This window comes from Rhinoderma darwinii, chromosome 2, assembly GCF_050947455.1.
Source record: "Rhinoderma darwinii isolate aRhiDar2 chromosome 2, aRhiDar2.hap1, whole genome shotgun sequence".
NCBI classification, from domain to species: Eukaryota; Metazoa; Chordata; class Amphibia; order Anura; family Rhinodermatidae; genus Rhinoderma; species Rhinoderma darwinii.
The window spans coordinates 311,833,405-311,847,834 of record NC_134688.1 but is presented as its reverse complement, the minus strand read 5'-3'; the positions used below and the strand labels follow the sequence as shown (position 1 = coordinate 311,847,834).

Below are 14,430 nucleotides of genomic sequence, written 5' to 3'. Positions count from 1 at the left end.
CACCCCTGCCATTCTAAGCACTCCCGTGTGTCCAAACAGCAGTTTAAGATCAATTACACATGTTGGGGTACTTTTTCTCTTATATGCCTTGTGAAAATGAAAAAATTCTACATTTTAGTGGAAAAAAAATGAAGATTTACATTTTCACGGCCAAATTCCAATAGTTACATATGTCCATCAAGTTCAACCAAGGGATGGGAGAAAGAGAAGCAATGGGAGAAATTACATAACTTTGTTTGGCCCCTATTTATCCAAAGGAAGGTTTAAAAAAATAAATAAAAAAAATAAACGGTTTAGTGCATGTCAGACATCTTCATCATTGTGCGGGTAGTACCACCGCAAAGTCTACAGGTCTAGTAGCTAGTGGAGTATAAGACCAGGTAAATTACACTTGGTTATGAAGGTTGTATAATACAATTGTCACATAAGAAACTTGCAAGGAACCAGATATGCATGGCGAGGAACACTGCAATAAACGTTATGGGTATGAAAGAAATCCAGTTGAAATATTGAGATGTAGAGAAAGTCCAGAATACACAGTAAATCACTTATCAGAGAGGTGATTCAATAAAAGGAAACAGCAGTGTAGGCCTCCAGTATGATCCTCAGTTTACAGTGAACCAGGTATAGGCAGTTTTAAAATGACGCTCTCTGTACTCAGTCCGATCAGCAAAGAATGTCAGATTCAAACAGGGAAAATCGCAAGAAAAGTAATTGCAGGGTATACAGGGGGGGTTTCCCACTAGCTGTTCGGAACAATAAGCTGGAGTTGCTCACCTCAGTCAACTGATGCAGTCCACGCGGGTCTGGGCCTAAGGTGGTGGGTCCTGTCTAAGATGGCGGCCAAGGCCTGTTCTTTTCTCGCCGTAACACACACATGCCCTACCAGGGATGCCTGAGTGGTAAATCAGGAGCGCGGATGTCAGATCTCAACTCCTCTGGTCCATAATGTGTACACCAGGATCCGGGCGTCGTCTGGCTGATACCGTTTACTTGAGCAGCCCCTTACAGCGGGATGGGGGCTCAATAAGGGATCTCTGTCGATCCTAAGGCTCTGAAGAAGCAGTAACTCGTCACCTTCTTCTCTGTCAAGAAGCAATCAGTGATGGTGTGGCCTCGGTTCTCTAGGTTTTGTCAGGGGAGAGCAGGAGCACCTCTAAAAACGTGGCCACTCTAGTTGCCCAGTCTCAGAAAGTCCCAACACATATTGGGTATTGCCATACTCCGGAGAAATAGAATAACAAATTGTAGGGTGCTATTTCTCCTATAGTCTTTGTTGCAATTAAAAGTTTGAGCTAGGACTACATATTGGAAAAGAAAAATAATTAGCCATTTTCATTATTATAAATTACCTTAAATACCTGTATGGTCAAACAGCTCACTATACCACTAGAAAATTTTCTTAAATCGGTGTACTTTCCAAAATGGGGTCCTTTTGGGGTGTTTCTTATGTTTTGACACCTCAAGGACTTCTTCAAAAATTAAACGGTGCTTAGAAAACACAGAGGAAAAAAAGGGAGGCCCCAAAATCCACAAGGTGCTCCTTCATTTTGGAGGCCTGTGGTTCAGTCAGGTAGCACAATAGGGCCACAAACCTGCAGAATATGGGAAATATGGAGTTGTATTTGCAGTGTTACAGAAAGGTCTTAAAAAAGAATATCTGGGAAAAAAAAATAATTTGTAAATCCCCCCTCCACATTGCTTTTATTCCTGTGAAACACCTAAAGGGTTATACTACATAAATACAGTTTTAAATACGTTGAGGGGTGCAGTTTTTATGAGGGGTTTCTAATATTTTTAGGCAAAGTTACCTCAGGATTGAATTGATTGAAAAATCAGATTTTGCAAGCTTAGTTTAATATTTGAAAACCTGCTATTAAAAACGTAAGACTTATAACGTCCTAAAAAAAGCAAAAAATTAAAAGAATGATGCCTACTTAAAGAAGACCTACGGTAAACCTTATTTTTGTACTAATTTGTGAGTAAGATAAGTGATTTAAAATGAGGGCACTTAGACTCCATATAGAATAAGGGGGTGTAAAATTTTTGTTTCATCCCTTCCCTTTTCCCCATCCCTTGGTTTAACTTGATGGACATGTGTCTTGTTTCAACCGTACTAACTATGTAACGTTATCGTCCTTGAGGATCAATGAAACGGGAGCATGGTCTGACCAAGTTATCCACCCCCCAATAACTTCAAGTAATGCTCTGGTTAGAAGAACAAACAAATAATTTCTAGGTAGTTCGTAGTGGTGAGAAATGTGTGTAACCCCTCTCAGTGTCATGTACACATCTCCACATATCATGTAAATCTTTTTCCGAGAGAGTTGCCCTAATGGAATTGCGTGGTCTACCTCGATAAGACGTGTCAAGGATTGAGTTAAAATTGCCACTAATGAGAAAGGAGCCTACACAAAGTGATCTACCAATATTAAACATTTTGTTAATAGAGGATTTCTGTTTCCTATTCGGAAGGTATACTTTTAATAAAGAATATTTTACGTCATTCATGAGAAAATGAAAAATAAATAGCGGCCTTCTGGATCTGCTAGCTCTGAGTGTAGTTGCAATTCCACAGAATCCTTAAAATCAATAAGGAGCCCTCTCTTCTAAAGCCAACACAAAAAAAAGATTTGAGGAAATGTTAAATGTTTACAATTAGGGGCATTTTTCAATACGAAAGCGAGTCTCCTGTGCAAAGATGATGTCACACTTTTAGGCTAGAATTTCTTTCCACCTAAGAATACGCTTGAGGGCTTATTCAGACGAACGGGATATACGTCCGTGCAACGCACGTGATTTTCACGCGCGTTGCACGGACCTATATTAGTTTATGGGGCCGTGCAGACATGTGCGTGATTTTTACGCCACGTGAGACCGCGGCGCAAAAGTCACGACATGTTCGCTCTTTCTGCGTTTTTCGCACATCACACACCCATTGAAGTCAATCAGTGCGTGAAAACCACGCATGTCACACGGAAGCACTTCCGTGGGACAAGCGTGATTTGCGCAACAGCAGTCAAAAGGATGAATGAAAACGGAAAAGCACCATGTGCTTTTCTGTTTACAAACATCCAAATGGAGTGTCATAATGATGGCGGCTGCGCAAAAACCACACAGCCGCGCATCATATGATGCTGCCACACGGAGCTGACAAGTGCCTTTTGCGCAGGCAAAACGCAGCGTTTTTTGCGTGCGCAAAAGGCACACGCTCGTGTGAATCCAGCCTAAATGGGCTTTTTTAGGCCCTGAACACTAATAGAAGTTTTAGTGTCATGGTAAGAGGTGAGGCGTGGAGCTAAATGTTGTAGAGACAGCCCCTATGCACGGAAAAATAAGTGTGGCTAGATCTGAGGTGGTGGAAACAAAAAAATTTGTATTGTCGAGAAACATGCCATAATCTTCTCCCCATTGGTCTTAGTGTATGTGCATAACTCTAAAAAAGAAGGTAAATACAGAACTAAAAAGGTAGACATAAATAACCAGTACAACCGCTAGGTAAGGGGTTGACAAACCTATTCACTCCAGCTATTGTAAAACTACAAGTCCCATCAATTGCCAGGGTATGCTGGGAATTGTAGTTTTGGCACCCTAGCTTTTGTGAAGGTTGCTTACCCCTGCGTTAGGTTGTTATCAAGTAGGATAAGAGCTCCAGATCACCGGAACATTACAAAAAGTCTCTAAGTTGTAAGATCCTAAGTTAGGTGCTAAAACAAAAATTGGAAAGCAGTGTACACTTTGCCGTTACAGCATTACTCACACTGGGGGAAAGATTCAGCGATCATATAGCGAATACAAAGGAAAAATTGGCTGGGGCTCTAGGACCGTTTGGAGTAGGGTCAAATCCAGGTCTCTTGAACCATTGGAAGATGTCTTTCGGTGTAGAAAGCACATTGGACGAGTTGTCGTAGGTGATTACCAGCTTGGGAGGGAATCTCAATTTAGAGTTGGCACAACAGTCCCTCAGGGATCTGGTGATATCCTGCAAATTGTCTCCTTTGCTGAATGACAGCTGACAAGTTATGAATATGGAGATATGAGAATATAGGTTGGAACGCAGGGTAGATTTGCGTGCCACTTCCATCAGTTGCACTTTTGCCTGGAAATAATGAACTCGTGCATGCACACATCTCTATATCTTTTCCGGTAGTGACTTGGGTATTCTGCGAGTCCTGTAAATGCCCTCGGTGACAAGGAAGAGACCAATTGCCTACAGAGCTTATAATAGTAGCGAGTAAGTCCTGCAGGCAGGATACATTCAGGTATGCCTCTGAACTGGATATTGTTCCTGTGGGACTGTTCTTCGAAATTAGTGAGAAATCTAATATCATCTATCAAAGCAGATGGCCATTGACCAGGTCATTGTGTCCGTGACGTACTCTACAATTTAAGTTTCAATGTGCGCTGTCCTAGCAACAAGCTCGTCCAAATCACTTCGAAATTTGGATCTGTACCTGTGGACATCATTACTGATAGATGTGTAGAGTGTGAAGCATATGCTTCAGAGTTCTCAGTCGCAGGGTTATCAGAGGAGGGTAGCTTGCTCAGGTGACATTCCCCTTCTTGGTAGGCCACACATGGTGTGCCAGGCTTTGGCTTATGACCTGTACTGCGCTTTTTGGTCTGGAGCCCTAGAGGTCGGGGATGTCTCCATACAGTATTGACCACAGGTTCTCAATGGAATTGAGATCTGGGGAGTTTCCAGACCATGGACTCCAAAAATCTATGTTTTGTTCACCGAGCCACTTCGTTAATCACTTTTGCCTTGTGGCATGGTGCTGTATTATGCTTGCTAAAGTATTGTTCATCACCAAATTGCTTCTGGATCGCTGGGTGAAGATGCTCTTGGAGGATGTTTAGATACCATTCTTTATTTATGAAACTGTTCTTAGACAAAATTGTGAAAGAGCCCACACCCTTGGATGAAAAGCAACCCCACACACGAATGGTCTCAGGATGCTTTACTGTTAGTATGACAAAAGACTCATGGTAGCACTCACCTTTTCTTCTCCGGACAATCATTCTTCCAGATGTCCCAAACAGTGGCTTCAGCGCAAATAACTTTACCCCAGTGCTCTAAGGTCAAATCCCAGTACTACCTGTAGAATGTCAACCCATCCTTGGTTATTCTTCTAGTGAAGTGGTTTCTTTACTGCCCTTCTTGACACCAGGCCAGCCTCCAAAAGCCTTCGCCTCACTGTGCGAGCAGATGCACGGACACCGGCCTGCTGCCATTCCTGAGTAACCTCTGTACTGGTGTTGAACCAATCCCATAGCTGAATCCTCTTTAGGAGACGGTCCTAGCCCTTGCTGGACTTTCTTGAGCCTTCTTCACAACATTGTCCGGTTTGCGGACAATTTCCTCATGTCCAAACCGGTTACAGAACTTCCGGTTGTTGTCATTTTTTCCGAGTTTAGCACCCTCTCCAAACGACAAAATTAATTTGGAGATGTCGGAGGCCCGAGGGATCAACGCATCTACCGCCGTGGTTTACCTCCTTGAGTCCAGGTATCCCTTCAAATTACCCCCAAAATGTATCACATACCTGGGAATTACACTTTGTAAACACTAGCTGGATCATCTAGCCTTAAACTATCATCCAGGCCCAGTAGCCTCTAAAATTATTATAAAAGGTCTGATCCTCCCCAAATTCATATACTTATTCCAAATGTTACCCATAGCGGTTCCGCAAGTTCTTTTCGAAATTACGATCCATGCTTTTTCATTATTTATGGAACAATACGCATCCTAAAATCAGTGCAGCTGCACTATCCATACCCAAGTCATTAGGGGGTATCGGGGCCCCTGACTTCAGAACCAACTATCATGCAGCTCTCCCACGCACAGTAGACTGGTTCAGTAAACCAGAAGATAAAATATGGATCAGTTTAGGAATCCCTAACTCCTGTTCCTCTTAGAGCTATGTTACTCGCATCCCCCAAAAAGTTTTTCTGAGCTCACAGTTAAGAATGAGCTCATGAAAACTTTAAATCAACGTCTTTACTTTAAGTAGGAATAAATTAATCTCGTCCCCTTCTCGATTAACCTTGATATCTGACTTGATTGACCTATATCTAAAAGGACCAGGGAGGGGGCAATCCCTCCATTAGGCTTCACAACTCTTTAGACTCACTTTTGATAGATGGTAAATTTTTTGACATTTCAAGATTGGACAGACAGCCATAATCTCCCGAATCTACATCTTCTACAGAACATGTCCCTGAAATAGGCTGTTTCCCCATTCCTTAAAGGTGGATCCCTGGATCGATCTTTGACTGCCTTTGAGTCTATTTTAGGACAAACCAAATGTCCAAAGAAATCCTGTCCCAGGTATATCAAATATTACTGACTGGTGACGTACTGTTGAAAAGTTCCTATGTATCGCTATGGGAGAAGGACCTCTCTCTAACTATCTACACCTGAAATTAATACGCTCTACAGAAACTCACATAGTCCGTCCCAATGTATTAGAATACAGGAAAACTCTTACAAAATCATATCCAGATGGTATACGACACCGGACAAAACACACCTCTAGTATCCATCCATTCCAGACATCTGGAGACACATTTGGTGACTCTGCCCCGAGATAAGAAATTTATGGGAATCTGGTCTAGACCTCATCAGATCTATACGCAACATAATATACCAAATTTCACCAACCACTTTATTTTTTAATATTCCTATTTCGAATCTCTGTAAACGGTCCAGTAAACTGATCCAACATCTATCCGGAGCCAAACTTCTAATCCCCCCCAAACTGGAGATTGACGCATTCGCTTACATTAACACAATGGGTGATTTAAGTAGATCAAATCTATTATAAAGAAGAGAGACAGCTGCCCTTTCTAACCGCTCCCATACTCACTTCTCAGCGTTATGTGAACCATGGACTTCTTTCCAAACCTCAGAACAATTTATCAATTCAGATTGCTTCAGATTCCCAGTGATTTCCTGGTCTTCGGATGTACTATGACTATTACACGCTAATGACATAACTCCCTGTACTAGAAACTTGTCGTTTTAATTATACTTGAAAAACCCCCTCTCCCTCATTATTCCCACCCCTGTCCCGCCCTCTTGCTCTTCATAATTAACTTTACTTAAGGACATTTCAACACTGCTTTGCATACAGACTATGCTAATCCTCTTTGTTTGTTTTCTATATACCTGTGAAGATAGGCGAGGCTTCATTCACATCTGCGTCAGGGCTCCGTTCCGTCAGAGCTTTCCGTCAGAATAGGACCCTGACTGGCACAAACGGAAACCATAGGTTTCTGTCTCCATCACTACTGATTTCAATGGTGACAGATCCGGAGCCAATGGTTTCCGTTTGTCTCCGTTATGCAAGGGTTCTGCCGTTTTGAAAGAATCAATAGCGTAGTCTACTACGCTAAGGATTCCGTCAAAACAACGGAACCCTTGCATAACAGAGACAAACGGAAACCATTGGCACCGGATCAGTTACCATTTAAATCGATGGTGATGGAAACGGAAAACTATGGTCTCCGTTTGTGTCAGTCAGGGTCCTGTTCTGACGGAAAGCTCTGACGGAATGGAGCCCTGACGCAGATGTGAATGAAGCCTAAGAACTTAGTAGGCTGCACAATGTTTATTTTCCTTGTTTACGTTCATTGAAAACTATTTTGAACAAAATGTTTGATTCTTTGAAATGTCTGTAATCCAAGTTTTTTTTTTCTTTTCGTGTTTGAAAATAAACAAACAACTGAAAAGAAAGATTTTAGGGGCAAGCTTACAAGCAACAATGTCCTTGCCTGTAAAGATATTTTGATGCAAAGCAATGAAGACTGCGTGTGTTTCCTTGGAGGTAACCATGGTTAACAGAAGACCATGATTTAAAGCACCATCCCCATTTTAAAGCAACCAGTCTGTTCTTATAATTCAATCAGCATGACAGAATGATATCAGCTGCCTTGGCCTCATTTACACTTTTGCCTGAGCTAACGAGAGGATCACTGAAATTATGTTTTCCCTTCCCTTTCTCCCTCCCATCCCTTGGTTGAACTTGATGGACATATGTCTTTTTTCGATCATACTATGTAACTATGTTAGCAGGTCATTTTGTGGCAAGGCTGAAATGCAGCGGAAATGGGGTTTTTGTGATTTAAGGCTACAGTATGCACACATTTGAGAGCATTTTCTTTTACAATAGTTTAGTCAGTGTATTTAGTGTAACTTTGTAATTAGTCTTTATTAAAAAAAAAATAGTTTTACTTTTGGAGATACAGCGGTTTTGTATTCTCTATACAGAACAGCTGTAGCGCTAGTTTTACACTGAATCAGTCAGTCCCCCGACCGGACGGGTTCAGTGTCGGCAGGAAAAAAATAAAATAAATATGGGAAAAGTATTTTTTTCCTGAAATTTAAAAAAATTAAAAAAAATAATAATAAAAAAAAAATTCACTACTAAGGCCGGATTCACACGCGCAAAAGGTCCATAACCGCTCCGTGTGTCAGCAGCATATGATGCGTGGCTGCGTGATTTTCGCAAAGCCGCCATCATTATAACACACTGTTTGTAGGATTGTAAACAGAAAAGCATGTGGTGCTTTTCGGTTTTCATTCATAGTTTTGACTACTGTAGCGCGCGGCACACAGAAGTGCTTCCGTGTGCGGTTTACACGCACCCATTGACTTCAATGGGTGTGTGATGCGCGAAAAACGGGCAAATATAGGACATGTCGTGAGTTTTACGCAGCGAACATACGCTGCGTGAAAATCACGGACAGTCTGAACGGCCCATTGACTAACATAGGTCCGTGCGAGGCGCGTGAAAATCACGCGCGTTGCACGGACGTATTATACGTTCGTCTAAATAAGCCCTAAAAACAAACTTTTTTTTTTTTTTAGACAGTCTATTAGATCCTCTATGGGACTTGAACCAGCGATTGTTTAACAGACGCAGAGTGAAGGCAGGCCCCTGCCATCACAACCATCGGCACCCCATGACGACGATGTGGGGGCGCCAATGAGCTGTCAAAGTGGGCTGCCCCCTCTCTATAATGCCTCAGATGCTGCGGTCGTGATTAACCACAGCATTTGAGGGGTTAAACTGCCTGGAACAGCGCGATCGCTGTTCCTGGCCGTTAGTGCCGGGTGTCAGCTGTAACACATAGCTGACTCCCGCAGTGCATGGAGCGCACTCAATGCGCTCCATACTTATCCCCCTGCATCTTGACGTGCACTTATGTCAAGGTGGGTTAAGGGGTTAAATAGTGACATGAAAAATACCTTAGTTTTTTTTTACAGAAACTTTAACTCCTTAAGGTCCTTTTACAGTGGCCAATATTCACAAGGGGCAATTGGTTATGTATGGGGACGAGCGATCGTTACTACGATCACTCGTCCCTATATATTTCCATCATGTCGGCAGCACAATCTCTGTTTATCAAAGGTGGCGGGTGCCGGCTGTTTTATACAGCCGACACTTGCCTGCAATGGCTGGGATTGAAGATTACTCCGATCCTAGCTATGTAACCTCTCAGAAACCGCAGTCAAAAGCGTTCCCCGGCATCTTGGCAGTTAAACGGAGGAAGGGGGCTCTTTCTGTTCCGCGATAGTCTAAGCCCCCGACCGCAACAAAATCACGCAATGCTGAGTGGCTGCTATGGCAGCAGGCGGACAAGTGAAGGTCTCCAGGTCTTCCTTCTGTACTTAATTACCAAGCCCTGCCAGTGCTTAAAAGAGGAATTTCCATCTTGGACATTTATAGCATATCCACCCACAGGACATGCCATAAATGTCCGATATATGCGGGTCGCTCCGGGACCCACACCTCTCTCTATATAGGGCACCCTAACCCTCGTGTCACTGATTGACAAGATGGCCTGGTCTCCAGGATTTGGGAATTCCCACAGAAGTAAATGAAAGTTCCAGAAACAGCGTAACACAGCGACCTGTGATGTTTCTGTAACGAAGCACCCGTTGTGTAGGGAAAATTTTAATTTTGTGTTTGGTAGTGTTATATACTTTTTTCTGACCTTTGAAAAGGTGAAATATTAAGTCGACTCTTGATATGCATATTAATAAATATTCTTTATTTTTCAGTTCTGCACATTGAACTTATACATTATCACATCCAAACATTCAGCAACTGGATGTCTTATTTATTAAACTGTATATTCTGTTCATTGCGGATTGGAACAAAAATTACTATTACAATATTGTTTCTTATCTTAAACCTTGTAAGCCTGAGGTTTTAAAGGAATCTTTGAAATAAACCAAAAGAAAAAAAAAAAAAATTGTAAAAGGGTTAAGTTACTTAAGAAAATGACAAGTCCAAAAGTCAAAATGTGCTTTGACCTATGACATGAATAGTACAAAATTAAAGATGAAAAAAAAAAAAATCTGGTAAAATTCTAATTGCAGATCAAATTGTTAAACAAAAAAAAACAAACAAAGTAAACACAGAAAAAGCCAGAAAGTAGTTTTAATAGTTTCAACAAAAAAAGACAGCAGTAGTTTATTTTGTTTAAAATGCTCCGGCTGTTGCCAACCAGCTGCTACATAGAGAATTCCTGTGATCATGTAGAAGACAGTATTTGTTAAATTTCTCCTTTAGATACTGTCTGAACTGCTGACGCTTGATGTAAAATGATTGGTTGTTTGCCATAAAGGCTTGGATTTCATCCTGAGAAAGCCCATCTTCCTCTTCTGATGTGCATTCTGATTCATCCTGATGACAAACATTAAAAAACAACATTTTAAAGTGGATCTCCAATACCCGCAATTAACTACCACTAATTCTACCAGGAAGGTTTATCCTGGGAAATGTTTTGTATAATACATATAAAAGGAGTCAGTACTAGTGCTAAATGCTAGTATTTGACTCTTTGGTGGATGAATTGGGTTATATTCTGCCTACTAAGGATGAGAGATAAGGAACCAAAATGTATTAAATGCATTAAAGGGGTTTTCCCATCAGAGACATTTAGGACTTATCCACAGGACATATCCACCTCTGGGACCCACACCTATCTCTAGAACGGGGCCCGCTAAACCCCGTTCTACTGCTCTGTGTTGTGGCTGAAGCGTGTGTTTGACCATAAATTACAGCGTAGCCGTTTCTGGAACTCCCATAGTAGTGAATGGCAGTTACGTAAACAGCGTAGCATACGAGCTACGCTGTTTCCATAACTCATGGTTTGGAATCACACGAGTCAGCCACAACACCGAGCAGTAGAACATAGTTTAGGGGGCTCTATTCTAGAGATCGGTGCGGGTCCTAGAGGTAGGACCCGCATGTATCGAACAGTTATGACATATCCTGTTGATAGGTCATAAATGTCTCTGATGGGAAAACCCCTTTAATTCGCACAGATTGCTAATTTGCATCATATGCCCTCCAATCAGATAACAGACATTGCATTTTGATGTTTTTTGTTTTTTTCTAAACCAAAAGTTGTAATAGCTATATTATAACAGCCTATATCGCAGTCCTGATAATTAAAAATGCTAACCGATTCCCATATTATTTGTAGACAGCGTAAACAATTCATAATTTCTATGAAAAATGTTTAAGGGAACACTAACCAGGAGTTCTTTCAGGCTTTTTGGTTCTTTTGCTACTGCAGAGCGGTGTAAGGTGCGTGCAGATTCTGATACCCCTCTTCTGTGTTCTGTACAGGATTGTCTGGGGCTTTCGAAAGAACAGCAGCAACGGTCAACCGCAGAATTTTTGGACTGATCAATGTGCACGTTGCTTGATGTTTCGCAAAGACAGATATCTTGTTTTATAGTCTGAAGGAAAAAAAAAATTTGTACAAGTTTAGTGGTTACATCAGTTAATTATAAGTTTAGGTTACATGCAATTAAACAAATCTCAAGGAAAGAGGACAGAACGTGTGGTTTGCGGTGTAACAATTTTTATTTAAATTATTTTGAACAGTTACAAATCTGAGTTTCCTGGGTCTACAGACATAGTGTGAGTGGCCCCCAACTTCACTCCCTGACTGCCACCTAGTGGTCTGTATGGTGTTGTATAAATATAGTACTTTATGGATGTGTATAATTTTTTTAATCAATCACAAGCTTACCACAGGCTGCAAATGGAATGTATTCTGCAGACCGTACACATATAGTATATGCTTGGACAACATTGGAGAAATCCATTTTACTGTAACATTGTTTTACAGAATGTGTCAAATCCACATTTGTGTATTACTGCAGTATGAATAGTACTACATTCATAGCCCACATCATGTAGCACCATGGCTTAATATCTACGGACATACTCAATGTTGCCGAGATGAGCAAACCGAAACAGCCCATAATGTCTTGCAAACAGCTCTCCCAGCAAATTAGGAGGCAGTTTAGGGGTGAGGTCAGAGCAAGTGTAAAAGGCTATGAACCATGCTCCAGCCGCCATTTTAGGCAGAGAAGCTGGGAAGAATATCTCTGTGACGGAGAGAAACAGCGTGAACCACAATCCACAAAACTGACAGATAGGACCAGTGCTGAGCAGGAGAACAGTGAAACAAGCTATTGTAAGGAGAGTTCGCTAGCAGCTAGGGTCTGACAGTGTGTGAGTGTGTGTGTGTGTGTGTGTGTGTGTGTGTGTGTGTGTGTGTGTAGTCATTGCTGCGCTGGCTTTTGTGCACTCACTGACCGTGTATCGCACACAGATTGAAAGTCACATACACATCACACAGCAAAGATACTTTTTCACAACTAGTGTACAGTAATTTCAGTACAGTAATTGGCAACTGCACTGAAAAGCAGTGGACAGAGCGTTCATCGGTTCATTGCCCAATCAATCAATTTCAGCTTAATTTTTACTGGGCAAAATTTAATATTTTGGACTGTTATGCCCATTTGTTTCAAAGACTATACAGAAATCGCAGTAAAAAGCAGTCGCATTGGACATTGTGCGATGTACAAACCACACTAATCAATTTCATATCAATTGTTTCTGCGCAAAATTAAATCTTTCGGCCTGTTGTGTGCCATTTAAAAAAAAAATACTATACAGAAATCGCAGTTAGCACTGCACAGAGCGTTGTCGGTTTTATTTATTTTTTTTAATAAAAATGTATGGTAAAAAACAATGGGCGAGAAAGGACAGAGTATAGGAAAAAACAGTGCTGCCATGTCCAATGCTAGTAAGGATGTTTGTGCCAGTACCACCGCTGTTGGCACCAGCCATGTGCCCAGGCCCCGTACTAATAGCAGCAGCTGTGTGCCCAAGCTTATTCCTAGTAGTTGCAGCAGTCATGTTCCTGGTAGTAGTAGCAGCAGAATCAGTAGCAAGTCAGAGTTGTCCATCTCCTCCAGAGGGTGTGTTATTTCAGAGGATACGACCATTGTGGACTGGTTGGCTCGTGCTCGGTCATCTCAGGAGGAAGTCTGACACTATGGCTTTGAGCCAGTTTTCAGTGGTTTCCTACTCCTCTACAGTTAGGCTGGGTTCACACGACCATGTTACGTCCGTAATGTACGGAACGTATTTCGGCCAGAAGACCCGGACCGAACACAGTGCAGGGAGCCGGGCTCCTAGCATCATAGTGATGTACGATGCTAGGAGTCCCTGCCTCACTTGGCACACTAACAGAGGCCTTTCCCTTCCATCATCTCTGTCTTCACTACACTCCCCCAAGTGGAGCGCCAACTTTTATCCTAAGAGCCAGCACCCCGGATGCTAGAGATAAGGAAGATACTCCACATAGTGAGGACAGTCAGCTTTTGTCGTGTGTTGCGGAGGTGGTGGCCGGGATGCATAGCTGTGGTAGTGGGGGTAGCAGCAGTTATGGAGGTGGAAATGGTGAGGGGGGCAAGGAGCCCATGAGATATCAGAACAGACAGAAGTGGCGGAGATGAGGAGGACAATTATGATGAATTGGTTTTGGACAGGACATGGGAACCAGGTAACGAGGACAACATGACGTTGTCAGACGGCACTGGCAGTGATAAAGTGCTGAACACAGATAGGGCCAGAACATCTGCAAAACATTCCAGGGGTAGGCCTGCTGGTATGGTCCGCTCAGGAGCAGGTGCCTGGGCACTACTGCTGCCGCTGTAGGTTCTAGAAAAAAATCCTGCCAGAAGCTCTGGTAGTGGTGGGAATACTAGCTCTTCCCGGGAATCTGCCGTGTGGCAACTTGCCTGTACCTTCCCGGTGGAACAAAATACGGCACAGTGCCAGATCTGCAAGCAGAAAGTAAGGCGTGGCCAGGGCACACATGTATGAACTACTGGTTTACGTAAGCACATGGAGCGGCATCACAAGGCTACGTGGGAAGTCAAACTGCCCTACAACATGATCAAGACCTTTCTGCTGCTGCTGCTCCGAATCCCTGTCTTCTATATAGTAGCCAGGCCTCATCCATAGGCAGTACAGTCTCTCTGCTCACTGTCAGTGATCCTCCTCCATCCCATCAGTTATCCATAACTGAATCTATGGCCAACAAACG

At 42.4% G+C, this 14,430-nt stretch overlaps 1 protein-coding gene across 3 annotated transcripts in view; it reads right to left on the bottom strand.

Moving 5' to 3' along the window:
* Positions 1-10,435: 10,435 nt before the first annotated feature.
* The window catches only part of GGNBP2 (gametogenetin binding protein 2), a 240,155-nt gene continuing 236,160 nt past the window's right edge, over positions 10,436-14,430 (bottom strand). For 2 of the 3 annotated variants that reach the window (XM_075853530.1, XM_075853528.1), the window contains exons 12-13: positions 11,555-11,761; positions 10,436-10,697 (exon numbers count right to left, since the gene is read on the bottom strand). In XM_075853530.1, coding sequence (XP_075709645.1) covers positions 10,494-10,697; positions 11,555-11,761 — 411 coding nt within the window. In that variant the 3' untranslated portion in view covers positions 10,436-10,493. Of the gene's footprint in view, positions 10,698-11,554; positions 11,762-14,430 lie in introns of those variants that run through there. The other variant, XM_075853531.1, reaches the window with a different exon arrangement.